The sequence below is a fragment of the Protomyctophum bolini genome (genome assembly GCF_963924005.1).
Source record: "Protomyctophum bolini genome assembly, chromosome: 11".
NCBI classification, from domain to species: domain Eukaryota; kingdom Metazoa; phylum Chordata; class Actinopteri; order Myctophiformes; family Myctophidae; genus Protomyctophum; species Protomyctophum bolini.
In genome coordinates, this window is record NC_137872.1 from 8,814,083 (window position 1) to 8,841,318 (window position 27,236).

A 27,236-nucleotide genomic window follows, 5' to 3' on the forward strand; every position below is an offset into this window, starting at 1 on the left:
AAGGGTGATCCTCCCCAGGGTAATTGGCAATCTGTTAAAGGACCACAGGAACGATGGCTTCCATTTTCGCATTGCAACTTTTCAGGACTAGAAAGCCTGCGGTTTCTATTAGCTTGGATTCCCCATCGATGTCACTGGTGGACGGGTTTCTGAACTGACCACAGCCCTCGTATATGAGACACAGACTGAGTAGAAGAAAATCGTGCCATTTTATCATGATTATTAGTGACCTATTTATTATGAAGACGGGATGAAAAGTGGTGAAGTGGTCCATAAAAGAAACACAGGATAAGGCTACAGTACGTGTATGTGTGCACAAGGTGTAGATAGCTCCCCATTACTTTACTTGCTAACAACAGTATATACTTTACTTTACTTTACTTAATACTTTAAGTACAAAGGGTATTTATTAAATATAGTATATCATATATTCAAATTATTTTCTTCACAGACTCAAATGTTTTATGGTCATTATTCACCAGGAGTCTGGATGGCTTGATTCTAGGCTTAAAATAATTGATATAAATATTTTTGGAAATCTGTGGGGAAAATGTATGGCAACCACTGCTATTCCCTATTAGACTATAAATTCACAGGAATGGTGACTTCACTTAATCAATGTTCAAATTTTGAGGAATTCAGAGATGCCTCCTTTCCTTGCCGTGGCTCCATTATAGTAAGTCCTATATGGTAAACGGTGGATTTATCCAAAGCGCTTTGAATTACAGATTCACCCATTCATACGTATTCACACACAGACGGCTGCCTCAGGAAACCACGTAACCACGTAAATCTACTCACCAGGGACTGGGAGCAGTTGGGGGTTCATGCATGCAGTGTCTTGCTCAAGGACAGCCAGGAGGAGCTGGAGATTGAACCACAAACCCTTCCGATTTCTGATTTCTTCAGTCTTGATTATTTTGACCCACCAAATATAGAACTGGTACAAAGGCTTCACTGCTCAGACGTCTATGGACTGTTTAAATCATCTTTATTAAAAGATACATGATGCTTGAATAGATCTGACAGCTGTTTTATAGATTTTTCTTTTCTTCAGATGCAGCATGTGATGGTTAAACCCTGGGGTTGTGATTACCTAAGCACAGACTGCCATAATGGTACGGCGGACAGTGCCTTTTAAAAAAAGAATCCCTCTAAATATCTGCAGAATCCCGGCAACCATCAGCAGTAGCCTACATCAAAATGTCATCGTGTCATTTTCTTTTTCAAAATCACAGTAAATATTTTTTTACAGCAAAGTCGTAAAAAAAGGAAGAGAGGATCATGATATACCATGCAACACTCAACAAGCCAACATTTACAGTTATTAAATCGAGACCATTTTAAAATGGCATTTCAAATCAATGCTCAATATCATGTTCAGCAACAAGGACAATAATATAGACTTTATACGAGGGTCTTTTTTTTCCTTCTTTTTTTCCTTTTTTAAAGGGGACGTAATTGATCACTTTGTATGCTTTTCTGACAGGCACTACTGCAACATTATCCAGCTAAGTTACAATACTTCACTAAACAGGTAGAATAGAATTGTATTCACATCTCGCGCCCTTGGTGTATAAGAGAAGTTTGCTCAAAGGTTGTACATTTGCCACTTTGGTACCAAATACCAAAGAATCCACATGCAACTTTTCCTATAATACGCACACGTCAAATTACATTAATTGGTTTGCAATAAAACAAAAACTTCTAGGAGGCTCTTGTCTCCTTATACAAATGATTTTTGAAACAAATTTGCCAAACATTATAAAAGTTTCCATATCTACGGTATGTTAGGACAAAGCACACTTGCTACAGAGTCACTCCTCCATGCTGTACTTAGAGAGAAGAGGTTAGGATCTGTGTTGGATCTTTTCATGTCCATGTCACAGTTGGAAAGGGTGATGTAATCCGGAATCTTTTCTTCTTCTTCTTTTTACAACTGAAAGTACACTTAAAAGCTGGAAAACATTCATTTACTTCCAGAATAAAAAAAGAAAGCCTGCTACTTCTACTCATAATTATATTCTCTTCTCATACTCTCCTAAAAGTGAGGGTTTTCTTGATGTATTTATGATAATGATACTATTTCTGTTTTTTATAACTGTGGTAAACAAACTTGCAAGGAAAAAAATAGGCCACAGGCATTCAAGTGTCATAAATGACATTAAACGAAAAAATATATAATTGAATGAACAAAAATACATTAAATACATCTTATCTCAACTCTGCCTTCAAATCCTTCATCAATGTTAAGCATAATCAATCAACAGCCAAATCAATCAGTTAATACTCAAATTAGACTGAAATGGCATGAAACAGAATGTAAGACTAAGTTACTCTGAATGTCATACAGTAGGCGGTAGATATGAGTCCATCATTAGATAGCTAATGGGTAAGTGAAAATGACAATACATACAGAATAATATCTATACAGAGTATCAGATTTACTATACAGTTTGCAGTCCTTGACAACAGAGCGCATGGAGGATTCATGTATTTTTATCACAAAGGTGATTGAAGGTGAAAATCAAACATGGTGTTTCTATTTTTCACCTCATGTCTAGACAGGATAAATACAGTATAAGGGTTTACTGTCTCCAGTACACTTAACTGTCTAACATCCTCACACTCTAAACGGCTAGGAAACCTCTCTAGCCAATTAGTATGATTTCACCCGTGGCAATCGTAATAATAATAAAAATAATAATATTAAATTAAACAAAACCTTGCTTTGTTACATTCCTATTTTAAAATGTGTACACCTCTCCCTGAACTGTGCCATAACTAACTCCCTGTATCAATACCTGCCATCGCTGAACATTTCCTGCTGTTGTGTAGGTAGGGGAAGGTAGCGCGAGGAAGGAACGTAGAGAATGGATGGAGGAGAGGACAGAAGGGATCATGGGGGTACATACTTAGTTCTGTACTCGGTTCAACTTCACCCCACTGCACCTTCACATCCCCGAGCAGCTGGAAAAGGTGAAGTGAGAAGATGAAAGAAAAGAACAGATGGATAGAGGAGCAGAATATGATAGAGGGACAGGGGGGGGCAAAGGAGAGGAGAGGTGAGGAAAGAGAGTCCCTTCTGTTTTGTAACCCTGCAAAGGTTCCCTTTTTTTAGGATTTAAAGAGCCAGGAACGAAAGGCAGAACAGACGGACAAGGAGGGGAAGACAAGAATTCGTATTTCACCCTCGATGCCATCTTTTTTTTGCTCCAACCCTTATTCAATACCATGGTATCTCTCACAGGGGAGAGGTAGAATGGGGAAGAGGTGATGAGGGGAGGGGTCTCTGAGGACTATGCACTGATGGAGAAGAGAGGAATGAGGGAGGGGTGAAAATGAGGGAAGAGAAATGAAAGAAGCATCACCCTGCTCTCTCTCTCTCTCTCTCTCTCTCTCTATTCGTCCCAGTCCTTCTTGATGCTGAGGTTCCACTCCCAGGAGAGGTGGTCCGTCTTGTCGTCGTCGGTGAAGTAGGACTTGATGTGGTAGGTGCCGCGGACCATCATTCCCTTGGGCGCCTCCTCCACTGGGGTCATGAATTCATGCTCCTCGACCCGAGGACCATAGCTGCCCACCATGTACGTTGCCTTGTCCACTGGAGGGAGAAAGAAAACAGGCAATGGGCTATTATTATGCACACAGAATAACTCTTCCTACTTCCGGGCCACTTCCCTACCGATGATACCAATTAAGTCTCTGTTCCACTTAGTGTGCAGTGGTTCTCAAACCTGTTATTTGTTATTTGTTTCTCAAACCTTGTGATACAGTATGTGAACTGGACTACTAACGACCGTTTAAACACACACACACACACACACACACACACACACACACACACACACACACACACACACACACACCTTCCAATACCATGTGCTTGTGCATGGCCATTCTTGTTGGAAACCTTTCCAGTATAGGGAAAACCTAAGCTTTATACAAAAATAAAAAGGTTGTGTCCTACTGTACCTCTAAGGCCTTTCCTGTATGTCAGATGGACGTACTTCAGACCAGCAACAATTTCTCTGTTCACCTGTGAAAACACATTTTTACAGAAACGTTTATCGGAAACATGCAGATCCAGGCAGATGGCATACAAGATTATTCTCGGACTGGCAAGCTCCTGTTAATAGCATCCTTTGGAAAACAAGTTGTCCAAAGAAGGCATGTCAAAATAGCTCACTAGCAGAAAGCAGCACTGGAGCATTTTTACTCCGTGGATTATACCTCTATCCTAAACCTAAACCTAGTGCTAATGTTCACAATCTCACCTGACGGCTGCAAAGCTAGATGTGGTGTCCATGAAGGTGTTCATGGCATTAGAGCAACATTTCAATGAATGTACTACAAATGGTTATTTTGACCTATACCCAGTTTGGAAAGTGGAGCTTGCCATTTCAAATGGCTCTAGATATTTACAGGTACTACAGGTATGAAAAGGGCAAGGTCTAAAATAGCCAAAGTTACTCTTTAACCCATTTGCCATTAGTAAGTAAGTACATTTTATTTATAAAGCACCTTTCTTAACAAAGTTACAAAGTGCTGTACAATGAACACAGTAAAATCAATCAAAAATGAAAACAGGACAGTACAACAAGCAAATAAGAACAACACAATCAAGTAACATCAGGAAAATGTTTCCGAAATAAAAACGTTTTCAACAAACTCTTAAAAATATTTACAGACTCAGCGTTTTTTAAAGTGCAAGGCAGGGCGTTCCATAGGGTAGGTGCAACTACTGCAAAGGCACGGTCACCCATTGTCTTTCGTTTTGTCCCGGGAACCTCTAGGAGGCCTTTGCCAGAGGATCGCAGGGATCTCACATTGACCTTGGGGGGCAGAAGATCACAGATGTATGGTGGGGCCAGTCCATGTAGGGCTTTAAAAGTAGTTAAAAGGATTTTAAAATCTATTCTAGCCTTGATGGGCAGCCAGTGGAGTGTGGCTAATGTGTGATATGTGATCGACGGTTGGTGTTGGTGAGAATTCTGGCTGCTGTGTTCTGTACAAGTTGAAGTTTGGATCATGAGGAGCTGGATTAGAGTAATTACCCTGCTGGCCTAAACTCAAGAGGAGCAGTTTTGTGTCATTTTTGCACCACCAAAACAAGATTTTTAAATATGTGCCATTTTACCCATGCACTATGTTCAGTGATTCACTGTATATGCACGGTTTACATTATTCTAGTAATGCATCTAGTCTAAAATTCAGTTCACTGTGTATCTGTGATGTAATGTGAACTGACAATAATACTAATTAAAGTCAACTGAAGGGACTCTGGGGGAGGCCCCTGGCCCCTATACCCTACCCGGCCACTGATTGAAATGAACTGACCTGAATTTCATTCACTGAACTGCAATTTATAGAACCAAATTGAACTAAGCTAAAATGCAGTAGCAAGACAGTGTTCTACCAGCAGGTGTCCTCATAGAGCTTAATTAGCCGGTCATTCATTGGGCCTTTTGGTAATTCTCAGCACATTCTCCCTTTTCCTTCAGGGCCAAGGCCCTGGAGTACTGCCTTCCCATTCTGTTGTACCGATGCACGCACGCACGCACGCAAGCACGCCTTCCCTTCCAACACATTTTGTTTAATTTCTCTTTCATATTACATTTTGGACATCATGCCTCTGCTCGTGGGTTCTAAATCATCTTTCATTATATATGTTTTAATTTGTGTATCTGCTACCTTTGAGTGATCAAGTACAGTAGGGCGCTAATTTACAACAAACCGTTAAAATATGACGATAGGAGCTTTACAACTGACAGTGACGATATATACTTCGATTCCGTCCGTCCGTCAGTCCGTCCGTCCGTCCGTCCGTCCGTCCATCTACATTTGGTCAGTTCTGTTTAAATGTTTTTTCTTTTCAATTAGTCTGCATGTATTGACATGATGCTACTGTAAGTTAATGGCATTGTACCATACAGAGTGCACGTTTTGAGCACACTGAAGCAGAACGTTACACCCCCGCAGAAGTTCTGCCCAGATTTGAGACGGAGACTTTCTGTTCTGTTTCAGATCACGTTGTCACTCACAGTATGTGTCGTTACTAAAGCTTTGGCCACATACTGTAGAACAGTGGTTTCATGCTAAGGACCCCCAAATTGACATATAAGTACAGCTACTGTATAGCAGGACCCCCAGTTTGATATGCATTAGGCCACGGACGCCCATTTGATACCATTGTGATCTCTATGGGACCCCAAATCCGCACTGCCGTATCGTCAGTGTTCATTTAACTCTACAAATTTAACTCTACAAAATTAACTCTACCATTTGGTTCCATTTCCATTGGTACACTCTCAGAGTTACGGACACATAAGGGTCTATTTGGTTCCTATATCAGTCATTTGACACAGGAACCCCCTGGAACCCCCTCAAGGGCCCGTGGGGGTCCCCAGAACCACTGCTGTGTGGAGCATCATAGTCTCAGTTCTTATACTATAGTATAGTTTACTATAGTAGTATTTCATATTGCTTTCTTAAGTGAAATGATTCTCAAATATATCCCCAAATAAATAAATTATAAAACAATGCTTCTGGTTGAATTCTGCGTGATATTCTGGACCCTAATGGCATTTCCAACCAAATCCCCAGAGGATCTATTATTGGACTACGACATGGTCTAATTCAATCAAACGTCTCTCTAGTCCCCAGTGTGGAGTCATCCCCTCTAAAAGGTACAGTACAGTACAGTACATGACTGAGATGTCATCATATCTCTAGTCTAAAGCACATCCACCGGAGGAGAAAACTAAACAAAAACAAAAACAAAAACAAACAACTTCCCTCAAAGGTCAGACCTTTCCACGCTGGTCCCTGGGCACTTCCATTTGTCTGTTTCCCGATTTATAGTCAGAAATATTTCAGAATCCACATTCTACAGCTATTTATAGCGCACAGCTTGGGAAGAACACTGTGTTTATGCGTGCCGTGTGGGCAGTGTTTGCTGATGTGTTTTGTTTAGGATTGTGAAGGAAGGGGCCGTGAGAGGATAAAAACAGAACAGTAGGAAAGTGAGAAAGAACAAAAAAAGAGAGAGCAAAAAAGATATGAGTGAGAGTTAAGGAGGACAGAGAGAGGAAGGAAGACTGAACAGAAAGACCCCTCCCGTCGCCGTGAGCGTGCATTCTGTCTAGGATGTGCCGTTTTAAATGATGACTCAACTGTGTCTGTTTTGTCTGTAGGCTACTTGACCCTGACTGCAGTACAACACCACATGTCACTCTACAGGGACAACATCATGAACTGAGCTGAGAGAGAGAGAGAGAGAGAGAGAGAGAGAGAGAGACACAGACAGACAGACGTACGGACGGACGGACGGACGGAAAAAGCTACTGGAATTGAGAGACAGACAGACAGAAGAGCAGGGAGAGAAAGAGAGGCAGAGAGAGATAGCCAGTGAGAGAAGAGAGAAGAGAGAGAGATGAAGTGAGGGAGAGACAGGCAGAGAGAGAGAGGAAAAGTAGGATTGCAAGTGGGGGCAAGCTAAAGTGGGCTGTGGGGCAGAGAGATATAGAGAGAACGATAAAAAGGGATGGACGGGGTGAGAGAGTGATGCTGGGAAAGGTCTGATTACGAGAGAGAGAGAGAGAGCAACAGGAGGAGGAGTACCATGCAGGGCCAGGGATGAAACGAGAGAATGAATGCAGGGAGGAGGGGACGTGGGGGACAGAGGACACAGAGGGGGACGTGGGGGACAGAGGACACAGAGGGGGACATGTGGGACAGAGGACCCTGAGGGGGACGTGTGGGACAGAGGACACAGACGGGGACGTGTGGGACAGAGGACACAGAGGGGGACGTGTGGGACAGAGGACACAGAGGGGGACGTGGGGGACAGAGGACCCTGAGGGGGACGTGTGGGACAGAGGACACAGAGGGGGACGTGTGGGACAGAGGACACAGAGGGGGACGTGTGGGACAGAGGACACAGAGGGGGACGTGGGGGACAGAGGACCCTGAGGGGGACGTGTGGGACAGAGGACACAGAGGGGGACAGAGGACACAGAGGGGGACGTGGGGGACAGAGGACCCTGAGGGGGACGTGTGGGACAGAGGACACAGAGGGGGACGTGGGGGACAGAGGACACAGAGGGGGACGTGGGGGACAGAGGACACAGAGGGGGACGTGGGGGACAGAGGACACAGAGGGGGACGTGGGGGACAGAGGACCCTGAGGGGGACGTGTGGGACAGAGGACACAGAGGATGTGAACTCACTCACAGTTACAGTACATCGCTACATCCTCCCGTGAGCCCTGCTGTTGCAGTCGGAGATGTCCAACAGTCAAATACACTGATTCAACATGCTCGTCATCCCTGCTGACATCACGACTCAGAGGAACGTCGTGTGCTACTTGAAAGCGGGTGTCTTGTTCCAGGGAGGGTGGAGAGATAGGGGAGAGATAGGGGGCGGGTGACAGAACTCTGTCCTATCTCTCCACCCTCCCTTTCTCTTCTCATTAGTTATCTGTCTGTTTTATCCATGCAAGAGCCACCCATCCACCCACCCACCCACCCACCCATCCACCCACCCACCCACCCATCCATCCATCCATCCACCCACCCACCCCTCCCTCCCTCCCTCCCTCCCTCCCTCCATCATTACCTTGAAGTGGATCTTAACCCTGTAGTCCACTCCTTCCTTCATGGTGAAGCTCTGTTTCTTCAGAGCCTCCAGGTCTCCTCCTGTGAACACATGACATCATGCTCACATCATCACAGGCTAATGACTTCACATGCTAGTTCAGTAGTACATACTGCAGTAATAATGTACTGTACAAACATGGTCCCCAGCCCTGCAGGGACCCCGGGCACCACTGGCTGTGTCTCCTATTACCAAGCAGTGAACTGCATTCACCCTGGTGTTCCATCATGTACTTTCATTCCACTCACTAGAAGGTGAATGCAAACAACGTCCTGGTAATATAGAAACTGTGGAACAGCACCCAGCTGTTCATACTGTACCATGATGATGACATACTGCACCATAATGACTCATTATAAGATCACACTGCAGAGACTCAACTTCAACGTCTTTCTTTTACTATTTTTAACAGTTTTTCAAAATGGTACCCAAAAAAAAGAAAAAAAACTTTATGGATAAGACACTGATAAAAATAGGCCCCCCAATGTGTTAGAAAGCTGTAGCACAATGAATGATCCTCTGCAAAAGTTATTCTTAATCTACTAGTCCATTCCGGGGGATGTGTACAAACAAAGTATATTATATGCAGACTTTGGGTTATGCACTGCCCATGCATTGCAGTTGCATTACTGAACAATCCCTAAACAAAGTAGTAGTAGTAAAAGTAGTCGTAGTAAAAGTAGTAGTAGTAGCAACTATTACTGTAGCACCATTCAGGTGAATGAAGAAGCTCTGCTGCACGTCGCTGGGCTCCGGGGATGTTCCGCAGTGAAAGAATTGGCAGACTTTGAGTTAAGTATGGGCAAGGTGTGTGTTCCGATGTCTGCCTAGCTGCGACAGTCATAACACACACACACACACACACACACACACACACACACACACACACACACACACACACACACACACACACACACACACACACACACACACACACACACACACACACACACACACACACTCGCGCACACACTGCAGCTTCTCTGCAGCCGTGAGGCAGGTCGGCCAATTAACCTCAAACTTGGCGTGTGTGCTGCTGATGGCGCGAGGTTTTGAGTCAGGAATTTGGCAGGACCAACGGTTTCCAAGAACTGATATCGGTGTGGAGGATGCACACAGATACGAGTACTTTTTGAACCACTGCCCATTTATGCCCAGTTGTACAGTATGTACTGTGCAACTGGAATCCCCACATCTCCATATATCTACTGTACCATATCTCCATATATCTACTGTACCATGGTCATGGTAATAGTTATCTCCATATATCTACTGTACCATGGTCATGGTAATAGTTATCTCCATATATCTACTGTACCATGGCCATGGTAATTTAATGGGTATCACATTGGGTACTTTGACAACGGGCACTACAGTATTACAATAAGTACAATGGGTACTTTGACAACTGGCACTACAGTATGGCAATAAGTACATTGGGTATTCATAGCTGTATGGGGTCAGTGCCTGTTTTACGGAGCTATGTGTGTGGCTGGGTGGGTGGGTGAGTGGGTATGAGCACGAAAATAGCATGGTTGTTTTTCCACCACCTGTGTGCAACCCAACCCACACACAAACACGCACATAGTAACTGTATATGTGATGATTTCGGGTGTGCCAGTACAGTGGCAGTACAGTACAGTACACCGTAGAGGCTAGTAGAGGGACCCCCACACAGTAACTGTCCTTTCTCAACCGTTTCGGACGTGGGCCAGCTCACCGGAATCGGCCCGGCCCCCTGGGCGCGTTTCTGGGGGTCTGGATATTCCAGGGACCACCCGGGGACTCCCTGGGGACCCCCAGAGCCCCCCACATGGTAACTCTCTCATTTCTCTACCGTTTCGGACGTGGGGCGGCTCGCCGGAACCGGGCCGGCACCCTGGCTGTGGTCCTGTGGGTCTGGAACTTCCGGGGACCCCCACACAGAGTTGCACCACTCACTTCACACGGGTGTGATTTTTAAATCACCCATTGACTGAAATGCATTATTAGTACTGTGGTAATGGGCACTGCACTCACTGGCTACAGTGAGTACCCAACTTCGTTCAAGTACATCGTTCCCGACTTGCATGGCCCGCGAGTAGGCCGCTGCCAAAAGCGAACCAGCCTAGTAAATATCAATAAATTAATATACAGGCTCTAACATTTATGCAGCTAAAGCAAATTTTAGTACAATGGAATCGTCTTCTCTGTGTCTGGGCCAGAGGGGGTGAATGAGTTTATAGAAAGGAGAAAAAATATATATAAACCATCCCGGGCCATTCTAATAGCACAGCATCACAAAAGCATTGACTGGCTAATCGCTTTATAATGTCAATTCAAAGCCAGCACTCAGCCACGAGTGCTTTGTAATGGAGAGAGAGAAAGAGAGAGAGATAGAGAGATAGAGAGAGAGAGAGAGAGAGAGAGAGAGAGGAGGGGAGGAAAGAGTGGAGAGGACAGGATAAAAAGAGACGTACACACGTTTAAACTAATCAAAGAGAAGCTCCTCTTGTCTCCTCCATCTGGCTCCCTGCTCCTTAGTCTCCAGAGAGATGGAGACAGGAGGAGACAGCTCCTCAGGGACCATCTGGACAAGGAAATAGGTCACTGGTGGAACGCTCTACTGGCTTCACACACACACACACACACATCTCTCTCTTTCTCTATCTCTATCTCTCTGTCTCAAACACACACAAACACACTCGTAGACATAGACATATACGCATACAGTATAGTACAGCGCGCATTACTCATATTTATATGCACACGGATGCCCACACACACACACACACACACACACACACACACACACACACACACACACACCTGGATATTGATCGCTAATCGCTGACACACTGCTTAATTATACAAGCAGATGTTTGTAAATCACACAGTTAGATGGGAACGTCCCCGAGACAGGAAGTGAGAGAGGAAGAGTCTCACCTCATACACTCCAGTGAATGGCTCACACTGTGGCTATTTTTCTGATTTATTTAACCTTTATTAAACCAGACAGGGTAATTAAACACGTGAACCCCCAGCATCGTGGGGTAACGAGGCACCTTGTGGACTTATAGTCTAATTTTGACGGAGATATTTGGTGTAGGTAAGCAGTGCACCAAGAACAGTGCAACCCATTAAGATGACTAGAGGGTGCAGGTGGTTAAGAACGTTCTTATTTCCAACAAATTTTAATACCATAATATCATGTAATATTCATAGCTATAGTAGGCTACTCCCCAAGATCAAAGTCAATAATTCATCAATCAATCAGAAAAGTGGGACAGGCTGGGCGACCAGGTAATATTTATGGAAACTCTGCCTTACACTGAAAAGAATCTCACTTTGGAAACACAATTCACTTAAATTAATAAAACCTATAATGAATAACTTTAGGTGCAGCAATTTGAAGTCACACCTGCGTCTCCACACTGGGTAAAAACCATACCACTGTCAACACTGTGACAAGAGGTTTACCCATCTAGGTAATCTACAGAAACACCTACAGCACGTGTCCATACCAGAGAAAAACCATACCACTGTAAACTGTGTGGCAAGGCTTTCAGTGTGTTAGGTGCCCTTAAGGCACACCTGCGTACATCCATATTGGAGAAAAACCATACCACTGTAAAGTGTAAACTGTGTGGCAAGAGTTATTGCACATCAGCATATTGGAGAAAAACCATACCACTGTAAACTGTCAACAGTATGACAAGAGTCTCAGTGTGTCACGTGACCTGAAGAGACACGCAAAAAACATTTCCAGTCTTTCTAAATGTGTTCACGATTTAGGTACTGGTTACAGCTTATGTATTTAACAAAATCACACCTGTGTGAAAGTGACTAAGTGAGGGGCTCTCTTATCATCATCATACATCATACATTCCGTGCTCAAATCAATCAAAACATCACAAATGTAATTCCGGCCAATCACAATTTGTGTCCTCACTTTTAACTTCAATGTTTGAGTTCACTCAAACCCGGAAAGCTGGGCATAGGAGGGGCTAGCCTGTGCATAGAATTACCTCCGGGGGTTAGGTTGGGGTCGCGAGTCAATGGCCGCATTATTTTGGGGTCGCGGGCTGAAAAGTTTGGGAACCCATGACATAGAGACACCATGTAGCATGTGCTCATGTGTTTGAATCATGCCACTCCCCCCTAGCTTCACTATAGAGAAGTATTTTTGAAGCACACAGCAGCTCATAAACGGGTCTGAAATTAGCCAAAGAGCTGTTCCCTCTGTCACAGAGCTGGCATTTATGTGAAGGTTAAGTGATCTATTTATCGTTAGGCCTATAGAGCACGTTGTCACAAAGGTAAAGACACGCCGATATGCTGGCGATTTATGTCATCTCACAGAGGAAGTTATGATATCAATGAGAAAGAGATCGTGAAAGAGAGAGACAGTGTGTGAGAGCGTGAGAGAGAAAAGCTTAAGAGTTAGAGAGGGAGAATATAATAGGAGAAATATGTCTTTATATATGAATATACAGTATGGGAGAAATATGTATTTTCTTTTGAAAAGAAGATATAGATATAACACATGTTTGCTAAAATGACTGATTTCACAACATTGCTGAATTAATATTCATTTTAAGTATAAGTTATAATATTATTGGCATGTTGGGGTATCCTCGACAACCCTACTGCAAAAAAAGAGTCTACAATTCCCGCTAACAAGTTACAACCCATAGAGTCTGCTACATGCACCCAACTGTAAATTGGCCACGGTAATGGTAATGGTAAATGGTGCATTTATATAGTGCCTTTATCCAAGGCGCTATATAAATACATAGATTGTTACATTCACACATTCACACACATGCATACATCGATGGCGGTAGAAACCATGCAAGACACCAACCAGCACATCAGGAGCAATTAGGGGTTCAGTGTCTTGCTCAAGGACACTTCGACACTAACTCTGGGGGAGACCGTGTTCGAACTGGCAACCTTGCGGTTTACCATCCAGCCACCGCCGCCCCGATGGGTCACCAAAATCAATAGGGTTCATCATCGTGGAATCTGCCCATTATAATATGAGATATCTTATTTGAAATGTTGATATTTTGGTCTGAGGGAAGGTCATGGGTTAACTCAAATAGTTAAACTTTTCGAGTTTAATGGATTTCCGCTGGCCATTAGATTTTGATATACTGCATCTTGTGGAAGCTAGTGGCAATTTTAGCCTGATGGTGGCAGTATAGAGGAAGGGTAATGGGCTCACCAAAATGAGTAGGGGCCATCCTCTGGGACTCATGAATGTGCTCATTATGATTTCATAGGAATCCAGTTTGCAGTTTTTTTTTTTTTTTAATGTATATTGGCCGTTCAAATGTTTTGCAGTTTCGCATGCAGTAGGATGTGAAATATTTAAACATTTCATTGCGGTTTTGATGGACTAATGTTGAACATTTTACGTTGAACGCTGGGGAAAACCCTCCATTTTCAGGGAGTGGCTCATATAAGCCAGGACGCCGAGATGTTTTGTTCACGTCATCGCCAGAGAAAGGGCAGCAGTGCACGGAGCAGGACGGAGAGGTCACGGCGGGGGGGCACACGCAGGAACATTGCAGAGGTAAGGGCTTTTGTTGAGGCCACAGGTCAGACAGTCTCCTGCTCTACTGTATAGTATAAACCACACTCTGTTTCAGTCAATTCCACTGTTTTGCTGCATCTCACACTTTCTCTGTCCATGCTTCTCTCTCACACACGCATGCATGCACGCACGTACGCACACATACACTCGCTGTCCCTAACACACATTTAAACAGAAATTAACTCTTCCTCTTTTCCCTTACTGCCGCTGTTACCCCCACCCCGTGCACACACACACACACACACACACACACACACACACACACACACACACACACACACACACACACACACACACACACACACACACACACACACACACACACACACACACACACACACACACGGCTAGTCATTACTTAGAGTAGCATGCTGTTAACAGCCCATATAGGAGGTATAATGAGGTCTCTAATGCGCTCAGCCACCAATGAAATGTCCATTGCCCATCCAGTCTGGTGCCGGTCAGACTGACTGCAATATGATACTCCCCGCATTATTACACTGCTGCTTACTGGAGAGATTTGTGATGCTATACCGTACATACTTTCACTCCCAGCAATTTCCCTTTCTCCCTCTATCTCTTTTCCCATGCGCGTACTTACAGTATGCGTAGTATGCAATATATGCATGCATGCACATGAAATAGCCTACATGAACTGGAGTCAGAAAGACATGCACACAGATACAACAAATTGGTTCCCAGATTGCAAATACTGCAACAGACTGAGATTAAACATCGAATGACTGTAAATATGAACCAGAATTAGCATTAATCATCCGATACATTGCACAACATTCCCTATAGCACACCACACATACGGCAAAGGATAGATTTCCCTAGGCTAGTGCACTATACTACACATACTGTACAGTACACAAGATGTATACCATTTCACCGTACAGTACACAATGATTGCACCATTCTGGTGACAACAGGCAGTGTTGCGTTCTTAGAGGATGTCTCTCTGGTCTTGCCAAAGATATATTATATAATATAATATAATATAATATAATATCTCCCATGCACCAAAAATAATATCGGTTGACTTTAATGGTTGCTCAGACAGATCTGCAACACTATCTGCAATATGGCAAATGTTTTAACTAGAACTACAGGACTAAAAACTATTGGTATTACATTATACTGTATATGTGCTATGGTGGCGATATTAAGACACACGATACTAGTAGGCATGTAACGATTCACTCAACTCACGATACGATTTTTTATTTAACTACATTGCAAAAGAAGTAGCATTACTTTTGACAGTACAGAAACATAATTGCCTTCCTTGATGAGCATCAACGACCATCATCACCTGGGCACAGTCACAGACACACACAGCTCCCCTCTACAGTGCTCTACTACTGAAAGTGACTATCATTTCTCTCCAAAAGCACTTGAATATGATGGAATACATTTCACATCACACTAGCCCCACTAAAAATAAAGTAGTAAAAAAAAAATTGAAAATCGATTTTTTTATTTCAATGAATCGATTCATTATCGTCGGGATTAATATCGATATATATCGATATACGATATATAGTTACATGCCTAGATACTAGGCAACCAGTTAGGTGATTTGAACCATGACAAAAATCTGAAAAACACAAATCAAGATCAGTGAATATGGGAGAGTATATTGACGTTAGAAGGTTGCTTTCAAAAAAAGATATATCCGCGAATAAATCCTGAATTACAGGCTTCTAAAATGAATGAAAGATGGGATGGGGAAATTAATGCAGAGATAAATACGGACACAACTAAACCAAGCAACGAGGGACTACAAAGCAAGAGGGGACAAAACAGCAACTCAAGGCCAATGACGCTGGGGAGGCGTGTTGTGGAATAAAGACAATGGTTGGCCTGCAGAGGCAGACCCATTCTGTACAAACAGCAGAGTTTGTCAATGACTTAAATGGCTTTTTGTGCACGTTATAAGACTGACAGACCGTGGCAATTGGGGCCCACGGGGGACTGAAGAGAGGTTGGCACACCGATATGTGTAACACTGCAGGAATGCAGTGATGCACCGTCTCCGAGATAAATGCTAGGAAATTCAGCGGTCCCTGATGGAATGGATGGGAATGTGCTACAGGCGTGTTGTGAGCAGTTAAGCCATTTTGGGCGGGGACCCCTTTTGGTGTTAGCATTATGTGACGCTTTAGCTATTGAAAAATAGCAGATCTACAAGCTCGTAGCGCGACACTCGGTGGCGTGCTACGAGCTTGTAGGTCTGCTATTTTTGAAAAATCGAAGAACACATACATTTTTAGAATCTGATCTCAGGTCAAAATGGGTTAAGCCCCAGAATACACTAGACTCTTTCAAACATCAATGGACTCACAAATAATTCAGAGTATCTAAACTATAATCCCACTACCTAAAAAGACAAATCCCACTGAATTGAATTATTTTAAGTGACAGCCTTTTGCTGTTCAAATTGTATACCAATTTAAGTGTTTAGGTTAGTCATCGGGATACATGTGTACAAGGACATACAATAATTAGTAGCTGATGATGTTTCTTAAATGCATGAACCACGTCTGTACTACCTTTTTTTTACCTGGCATTCAAAACGGAGTTCAGGGTAAAATTGGACACCCAGGTTTCTCACAACGGGGGTCACATTCGTTGCCAAGGGGCGAAGACTGTCTAGAATGGAATATATATATATATATATATATATATATCTATATATATATACTGTACTGTATACTGTACACAGTATGTACACAGACCTAATATTATTCTTATTTTTCTCTCAAAAAGAAACTGGGTAGCACAAGATCAGTATCCCCTAGCAACCAAGTGACCTTTCCCATTTGTCTTTGCAGCCAGTGTGTGCGTGTGTGTGCGTGTGTGTGTGTGCGTGCATGCGTGCGTGCAGGGAATCCTAAGACAAAAATATGTGTGTAGATGTTGCTGTCCTATATTCAACAAAGACTTGGGCAAGACATCACACACACACACACACACACACACACACACACACACACACACGGAGGCAAAGACAAAATCACAGCATTGGCGTGTCCATGTACAGGTGGGCACACCCTAGTGTACAAGTCATCCACAGGTGAGGACAAAGACATCCACAAAACATCCACACACACACATGCACGCGCGTGCACAGTTGCGCGCGCACACACACACACGCACATCGATCCTCTCTCCTGTTGGATCCTTGGAGGAGATGACATCACCTCCTTGTAGCTAGGAGCGTCGACACCTGATTACCATGCGCAGCAGACGAGACAAACACTCGCACGCATGCATGCACATGCACACTCTCGCACACACCTCACCCCCCACCTCCTGCATGTGGCTCTCTGGCCCCTTCTCCCAGGGGGAAACGTCAATACTGCCCAGTAAGCAAACAGTGCACGCGCGCACACACACACACACACACACACACACACACACACACACACACACACACACACACACACACACACACACACACACACACACACACACACACACACACACACACACACACACACACACACACACACACACACACACACACACACACACACACACACACACACACACACACACACACACACACAGAGAGAGAGCTGCATATAAATAGCAGGCACACCCACTTACAGTACACAGTACACTTGGGCATGCACACACAGATCTTCCCCTGGTGGGAACAAAAGCCCTATCTATGGCCCGCAAAACACCGCTACACAGCCCTGCATGTGCACATACGACATCGACAGAATGAATGTGTTCAATAACCAGTGTTCGGGACAGGAGATTATGTATCTTTAAACTTCACCCAAGGGGGCATGCTGGCTGAGCACTGCACACACACACACACACACACACACACACACACACACACACACACACACACACACACACACCATGCATGTGCAGCATGGTAATATACTGCACACCTGGGAGCTGACCGCACGCTACGACTGCATTGTTCTATATCGCCAGACACTGCGACCAACTGCCTTGCTGTGTGTTGTTTTTGACAGCAAATTTAGATTTTAGTTTTAGTCATAGTCCCTTGAATAGTTTTCATTTAGTTTTAGTCACCTGGAATGTTTTAGTGTTAGTCTAGTTTTAGTCGACTAAATGTACAGTTGATTTAGTTTTTTACACTTGCTGAAAATAGCATTTTCTACAAGCTACAAGCTCACAACACGTCGCACTGCGACGCGTTGTGAGCTTGTAGATCGTAAAATTACTTCTACTGGATCTCTAGTCCCTTCCTAATATTATAGTCTAGTTTGTATCTGTTGACGTAATTGTCAATACATTTAGTCTTAGTTTTAGTCATCGTAGCTTAGTTTTCATTTAGTTAAATAAAAGTCATTGCACGTGCAGGTTTGCGCACAACTGTTCTCACCAATCCCGGATAAACCGTGACATCTGCTCACCCTATGTGCAAAGTATTTCTATGAGAATATACGTACGGTATGCGGACACATGTCTTTTTATTTATTTATTATTTTATTGTTTTGCTCATTCATCAGCGGGAAACGAGAAGCATACGCTCGCTTATGCTCACACGTCCTTTGGGGGTTTCTTTTTGCGTAAAGCTTGTTTCTTGCCAGGAATTTCCCCAATCTGGAGCCCAATTGCAGATTGGTGATTATTATAGAGCCAATCGAGACTGATGGTTGGAGCCAATTATCCTCTACTATGAATGGGCTCAGGCTCAAGGGCTTTATCTGCAACTGTGCAGAAAAACCTGAGTATTTTATCAATTGAAATCATGTAAGGGATTGAATACTTAGAAGATGCTGGTCTTATAAACACATGTTTTTATGATCCATAAAGCAAGCTGCACTGGGCGAGAAAGACCAAACTTCTTGGTTAAAGGGACTAAAGGGACCTGAAATTACCTTCTAAGCTCAGTGTAACACCCGGCAACGAAATGTTTAGCTTTGTGTTGTAGAGGGCTATAAATGGTTTTGAGGTTAGAGTCTGCTAATTATTGAAGGTGTTGGGATGTGTACAAGCCTGAGATGAAGTAATGCTTTGGCTTAGTCAGGGCCGTCTGCAGCCCGCTCCCCGCCTGTGATGGAGTGTTTGCGCAGGGCAAATCCAATCATTAAACAAGGTTGAATGTTGGCCAGGAGCCACTCGAACAGAAACTAATGTTACACATCATGGGAAATGGGTTGAAAGCACTACGTACTGCTTGTGATGAAATAAATAAATGCTACTATTGTGCCAAACGTTGAGAACTTCATAGTCTTCTAGGGCAGTGGTTCTCAAACCTTTTAGCCCGTAACTCCCAACGCCATAAGGAGGGCGAGCTCCAAAAGTGGTCTTTGGTATATAATTAAATATCACTGCTTACTTTGGTCTGGAACTTCGGTGTGGAAGATTAACAGAATAGTTTTACAGCTCTAGCAGTGATTCTCAACCCGTTTAATTTCAAGTACCCACAGTTTGACATGCATTAGTCTACGGACCCCCATTTAATGGCATTTCTATCTCTGTGACCCCCAATTTATATTGTAAAATCAAGGTTAATTTAACTCTGAGAGTGTACAAATGGAACCAAATGGACCCGCGATTGTACCGCACCTGTAAGGTCCATGGTGATTGCTCCAGGGGCTTGGTCACACATCAGCGTCAGTCTGGTCACCTGGAGGTTTGGGACGTTCGGATCTGGAGAGGGGCGACAGAAAACGTTGCGGTCAATAAGGTTATATAGGGTTGGTGAAACTGAGCGCTGAAATAAAAGATACCCGCTGTAGGAAAAGAGGGCCCAGGTTGGAAAGAAAGAAAACAAACAGAATTATCTCCAGCATGATGGAGATGTATAAGCGTTAGAGGTGTGAAACTGTGGAACGGCTTAGACAATGAAGTATAGAACATTATTATAACCTATTAATCATATTAGTACATTACATTACGGTTATTCATTATTATGATAATAATAATTGTGCGATTTCCCCCTTTGGGATAGGCACAATAAGCCATTGGCTTCAGCCTAAATCCTTTTGGTCTAAAAAAAACACGACAAAATGAATACATGTAATGTTTTTTTTTAATGACCAAAATAAAACTGAACTGAAGTCATCCCATTTGGTATGAATAGGCCTTTACTCGCCTCAATTAACTGCCATTTGGCATTCATATGCTAGGCTTAAAGTAGGGCAGTCTTCTGAAAACTACGGCACCATGACCAACTGAAATGACTATACTATACCGAATCAGAATGGTTGCAAACAAACTGGTAGGCATATTTGTCTAGGGACATCTATTCTACACAATATAGGATACGTGTCTGTCTAGTACATTAGCTACTGTGTCCTTCACAATACCGACTCTGATACCCGTTTACCACTTAGATTATGATTTTTAAGAGCTGAATACTACAAACCCTGTATGGCTGTGATATGATTGCTAAAATATCATTGTAGAATGGCTTAGAGTAAAATAAATTGTTAAATAGGGACCGAATTTAATTTTGACAATGGCATTTTGCTAAGAGACTGTTGTGTTTGCCTGCATGTGTACAAACAATGTGTAAATAAAATTAGCTTTCATAACCTCTCATAAGCCTCTCCAATTGACCCAGAATGCCGCTTGGTCTTCAACCAGCAGTGATGTAAATAGCTTTTCAGTGTAATGGGTCCTGGGACCCAGGGGTGGTCTTTTCAATGGGTCCCAGGGACATCTTAGGAGTCCCACTTGAATGACGTTTGGAACCATATTTTGTGATTTTTACAAATTAACTCCCATTTAATATATGATTATATAATATGGTTATATTCACGTAGAAAATGTATAGCCAATCCAGAATTTTAGGCTGTATGAGGAATTTTGAATTACGATACTGTTCGGTATCAAAATAATTCTATGCTACAAGCCATGATTTGAATAAGCCTGAATAAAAATGTCGCGTTAAAGTTTAATTTGATCTTGAAGAGCAATCTTAATGGCACAGTGAGTTGTACAACCAAACGCTGAAAAAAACCATAAAGCAATTAACGATAAAAGTTTTTACAGACACACTCACTGGGGTGGTGCACCCGATCTACTATGAATCACCCCCTTCAATGGACACAAAAATCGCACAAAAATCGATGGGGTGGAATTGTGTAAAGCAGGAAAACGATATGCACATCCCAGTTTCAGAATACGGTGCTGGATCCAAAAAATTACTAAATGAAGAAAAAAGTGGAATGTCCGCACACGATATAACTCTGCTCCCCGTCTTTTTTATTTCAACCTATAAATACAACAACGTTTAGCCCCTCCGGGCTTTCTCAAGTTACATGGGTATGGCCTTGAAATCCTTAAATAGGTGGAACATAACTGGGTGTCGTCATTCAATCAATTGATAAGCCAATAGGCTGTATGTGAAGATCCACTCCAGAGCAATACAAATACATCAATTAAGGGGCCATACACTCACGAACAATAGGTTTAAAATACAATACATACACCAAAACATAATACATATATATACAATATAATAAGAATCCACAGAATTGTGTAACCCCTGAAACCCAGCTCCCTGAGATTACTGGAATTACTCCCAACCTCCATTTAATGGTAAGGTTTCTCAATTGGCTCTCACACACGCACGCACGCACGCACCTGACAGAAAGCTAATACTCTATTCTATTAGTTCATACTGGAACATATCTGTGTCACCATATAGCTTTTAACCACTCTGATGATACTGCTATTCTCGGACTGCTCCATGACAATAACTCTATTACGGTCTATCAGATTCAGAACACCATTTCTCATTTTACACAGTGGTGCACTGACAACTATCTAGTGTTGAATGTGGACCAAACAAAATAACTGGTCATTGAAACAACCCACACTGGACTTAACCCACTCCTCATTATTGCTAAGACAATAGAACAGGTTGACAGTTTCACATATCTTGGACTCACCCTGGACAATAGACTTAGGTTTGATCAACATATTACATCTATCCAGTCACGTTTTCAGCAAAGACTTCATGTAATCCGCAAGTTAAGATCATTATCTGTTGCTCCTCATCTTCTTTTATTACTGTACAAAAGCATTATTCAACCTGTTCTGTTGTACTGTTCCGCATGTTTTACCCATGCCTAACAGAAACAAACTTTTCAGTATTACCCGTATTGCTTCCAAGATTATCGGACTTCCCACACCAACACTTTCTGATATGAACAATAATGCCATCACACGGTTAGCACTCTCAATATCACGTGACACTGATCATCCCCTGTATCGCTTCTTCAACCTCATGCCATCAGGACAAAGATATACAGAACCTTACCCTGGAAAAAGGTTCGTTTCAGTAGGAGTTTTGTCCCCTCAGCCAACACGGCATTAAACAAACTGCCCCGCCGATAGGATGGTTTCTGTACACAGAGGGGAACTAATGTTTTTTTTTTGTATGTTTTTCTGTACTATGTGCTGTTTTTGTTGTTGGTGTTGAACAGACCTGTGAAGATGAATATCCTTCGGGACAATAAAGATTATTATTATTTATTAACCATTATTTTAAACTTTAGCTATTGAAAAATAGCCGATCTACACGCTCATAGCGCGGCACTGAGCGAGCGAGCGACCTATTTTTTTTTTTTATCGCTAAAATGTGGCGCAAATCATTGAACCAGCGAACGTTTTTAAACTCAAATCTTTGCTCCCTTCTGGGAGTTTCCTGGAACAACATATTTTGAGACGCGTATAATTCCAGTCGGTTCTCGACATGAAAAAGTTATAGAAACCTTTTTTCTATAGGATAGGATTTAGAGAAGACATTTGGTAGAATGGGGTGTTGAGGTCGTAATGGGTTAGTTCATCCCTGCCCTTCCATCCTTCGGTAAGCTGGTGTAGCGTTCCAGTGGGGAGCGGGTCAGAGCTACACAGGAGTGATATCAGCTGTATCACGGCCCGCCTGCTGCTGCCGGGACAGAGATGCTGAGACTAGCAAGTCTGTGCCAGCCCAGCGTGCACGTGCGTGTGTGTGTGTGTGTGTGTGTGTGTGTGTGTGTGTGTTTACAGTGTGCATGTGTGAATGTGTACAATGCGTCGCTGGCTGCATGCATAATATATCTGTATAATGGGTGCGTGTGTGTGTGTCCGTTTGCGTGTGTGTCACAGAGAGGGAGAAAGAGAGAGAGAGAGAGAGCAGGCGATGACTGCGTATCTCTCGTTTCTAAGTTGTTGCATTGAGTGAGCACTATTATTAGGAGCCCCAATAACACTGAATACAAGCATGCATCACCAGCATTAGTCACCCTGGGGAGACCACACACACGCACACGCACACACACACACACACACACACACACACACACACAGTGAGTCTAGGCCTTACCTAGGCAAGTAGGCCCTGCTCCCAGCAGGGTCTGCTTGTATTTGTTGAGACTCTCGTCCTCCTTGTCCAGATCCAGGATCTCGGGTAGAGACTTCTGTGCCGGGGGAGTGTAGTTGAGGCTGGCCTCCTCCTCCTCGTCTGCCATGGGCTTCTCCTCCTTGTCAGCCATTAGACCTGCATGGACAGACCATATACAGGCCTAGGTTAATCTTTCATTGTCTTCACTTCATTTTGGCATAATGATATCGTTGGGCAGAAACGTTGTGGTTAGAGGAGGTCCGCCGACCGATCGGCAAACCGATCGGTGATCGGCTGATATTCACTCCAATTTTCCCCAGATCTGGAGAAACCAATCTTTTATAGCATAAAAGATCCTTCCGGTTCTGACATTCCATATGTTGATCTGACCTCATCAAGCCCTGTACACTCAAGACACACTCCATATATGGCCAGTACAGAATTCATTCCATTATGTTGATGCCAAAGCGCCAGGCTGCGCTCGCCCAGCAGTCTGCCGTTACCCAAGCAGATGCGTGCACGCTCGCCCCCACGGCGTCTTTCTGTTATTAAAAAAAGAACTACGACCGAAAATGTCCCTAGAAAATCGCTAGCCTAGCAACCCTCTCCGGGAGAGCAGCAAGACTAAACCAGGGCCAAATTACCCATTGGGCCAGTGGGGCCGTGGCCCAGGTGCCCTTCAGGGAAACTGGACTGCGTGGTACTGGGTTTGAGGCCCTGAACAGGCCTCCTGGGGACTTTCATTGGCTTTTGAATGGGTTAAATTTAGGTAAAAAAAGATAATTAAAAAAAAAAGAAAACTGGCCCCGGGGGGGCCACGGGGTTAATCCGTCACTGGACTCCGTCACTTATGTTTTGATTAGGTGTTCCATCATGCTCATTTGAAGCATCACTAGATGGCTGTTTCAACCAATCAGATTGCTTCCTCGAAACGACCCGTATAATCAGAGATCTGCACCTATACCAATACGCATTGGGGAAATGCAATAATATATAGGCTGCACAAACCGACCGCCACCGCTTTAAAAACAATTTAGGCATTTAGCAGACGCTCTTAATCCAGAGCGACAAAAACAAATCATAACAGACACACAGGTAGTATAATGATTATTTACGGCTCTATAACAGTGGTATGTAATAGGCCAAGGCACCGTTTATCTGCCTATAATGAGCCTGCTGCGAATACAGCAGCCCTGAGCTTTATACAAGCGCACGCACGCACACGCACGCACGCACGCACGCACACACACACATACAGTAAAATGCCTGCATAAAAGCCACACCCTCTATCACCGCCCTCCTGTCCCCTCCTCCCCCAAATGACCCAGGCAAGCACCCAGGCATATTGGTAGTGTACAAATAAAGAACATATACAAGCCGTTTTCTCTTTACTATGCCTACACAGATTAAATGCATCACCACGCACGCAAGCACGCACGCACGCTCACAGTGAGTTGTGAGAACGTGTTCAGGTGGTTGTCAGACAGAGAGAGGTCTGGTTAACACCGCATGAGAAGAGACAGCAGAAGAACAAGGGAGCGAGACACATCAATTCTGTGTTTGTGCGTGCAAGTGTGTGTGCGTGTGTGTGTGTGTGTGTGTGTGTGTGTGTGTGTGTGTGTGTGTGTGTGGGTGTGTATGTGTATTTCTACGTTATTTACAGCGACACTCTTGCCACAGCCAAACACAGCTGCCTTCTTCCCGTCACCATGGCAACCCTTTGAACTTATCTGTGCGATGACATCACCCAGTCTGGGGATATCGCTTCTACACAAGCACCGAAGACACCCATATTAATTATGTGACACATCTACAGTACAAGCATATATCTTAGTTTAAAATCTAACCCTAACCCACATTAATTATGTGACACATCTACAACAAGCATATATCTTTTCAGAGTCAAATTATTGAGTCTTACACCAACACTGGCTCCAAGGCTGACCGAGACGACTTAAAGTATTTCTGAGGGGTGCTAGCCCCTCCTATGCCCTCCGCTTTGTGTGAATCATAGCGATGATTTCATTGGCTGATCATCACCCCATACCATAGCGATGATTTGATTGGCTGAGCAAAGTACATATTAAGGATAAAAAGTGAGGCAAGAGTGTCCAAAAATTGAAGACAGAAAAGTGACACAAATTGTGATTGGCCGGAATGAGATTGAGTTATAGTGTTACGACAATATATCTCAACTTTAGTTTCCGGAACCATTTCTCTGACAGCTGGTTATTCCCCTCAACCCTGGTCCCTAGGCTCACCTGGTCCCCAGGCTCACCTGGTCCCTAGGCTCACCTGGTCCCTAGGCTCACCTGGTCCCTAGGCTCACCTGGTCCCCGGGCTCACCTGGTCCCCGGGCTCACCTGGTCCCCGGGCTCACCTGGTCCCCGGGCTCACCTGGTCCCCAGGCTCACCTGGTCGCCAGGCTCACCTGTACTGCTGGTTATTACTTGCGCAAGCAGAGCGCGCAAGAATTGTGGCCGGCTGGACCAGAAGAATCAGTTCAACCACTTTAACGCTAAAATCTACAAGCTTGTAGATCAGCTGATTTCCAGATGTTTTTCCTCTCACAAAAGAAATTTGAGACTGTAAAATCTTTCCTCCGAACATACAGACAATTACCACATCTTTGATAATGCTTCAGTTAGGCTACCTTCACTTACACTTAGCATATCAGTTATTCTCATTATGCTTTTTTAAAAGAGGGCACCACCATCATAATGTAATGGACAATTTTACCGTTACCATAAGCAAATCATTCCATTGTGTGCAAATTTATTAAATTCTTTATTAAGTAGCCATGTAATAAGCGGGATAATTAATGGTGAGCCAGTCATTGTTGAGAAATAAACCCCTTCAGGGTGATAAAGCGCCCTCTGCTACGCATCAGGGTCTAATCACTCTGTCAGGGTTTATTCCTCAACAATGACCTGCACTATTCATTATTAGTGTGGGCATGGCCGTTTGTAGCCCAATGAGTGTTTTCTTTTGCAAAACGAATGCTTGGAATGGATTCAGCATCATGAAAACCCCCTAGTTTGACACGTCACATGCTACATAAAGCATGATGACATTTTGAATATGTTGCCTTCTATAGGTTGTCACATACATTATGCCAATTATGAAAATTGCTCAACATATGCAAGTTAGCATCCGGCCGTTTCTACATGCTGGGGACCCATACTCAACATTTCTAACATAAAGCGTTGGTGTACTCAACATGCCTGGGCTCACATTCTGGCAAGTTTAACTCGTGCACAGTTTATACAACTGGCTCAGGTGAATTCAATGAGGACGAGTCCTTCCACAGGTAATGTTTTTAGACCTATACCGACTTTTCTCCTTTGTACAGCTATAGTGTTTGCATCTGTCGATGACATGTACACTGTACAGTATTATCGTGTGCATTTTCTATGCTATGTTGATGAATTGGATTGAATACATTATAGGATCACAATGAAACAAGTCCCCAGGACGTTTTTGTGTTATCTTTTCGCATGCCATTTACATTTCCGATAGTAAATGTCAAGTAAGTAAAGTCAACAAAAAAGGCAGCCCTGCTGCAGATGCCAGTCTAAAGTTCTCACGCGGGCTGATACACAGTCTGAATACAGATGTAGATCTTTCAAAATACATACATTTATGCCTTCTATAAAAAATTGG

At 43.4% G+C, this 27,236-nt stretch overlaps 1 protein-coding gene across 2 annotated transcripts in view; it reads right to left on the reverse strand.

The window, feature by feature from the left end:
* Positions 1-974: 974 nt before the first annotated feature.
* arhgdig (Rho GDP dissociation inhibitor (GDI) gamma) overlaps positions 975-27,236 on the reverse strand; it is a 48,202-nt gene continuing 21,940 nt past the window's right edge. For both annotated transcript variants that reach the window (XM_080775939.1, XM_080775938.1), the window contains exons 2-6: positions 23,556-23,729; positions 19,805-19,888; positions 8,617-8,696; positions 3,973-4,036; positions 975-3,601 (exon numbers count right to left, since the gene is read on the reverse strand). In XM_080775939.1, the coding sequence (XP_080632065.1) occupies positions 3,402-3,601; positions 3,973-4,036; positions 8,617-8,696; positions 19,805-19,888; positions 23,556-23,724 (597 nt within the window). In that variant the 5' untranslated portion in view covers positions 23,725-23,729 and the 3' untranslated portion in view covers positions 975-3,401. The remainder of the gene's footprint in view (positions 3,602-3,972; positions 4,037-8,616; positions 8,697-19,804; positions 19,889-23,555; positions 23,730-27,236) is intronic.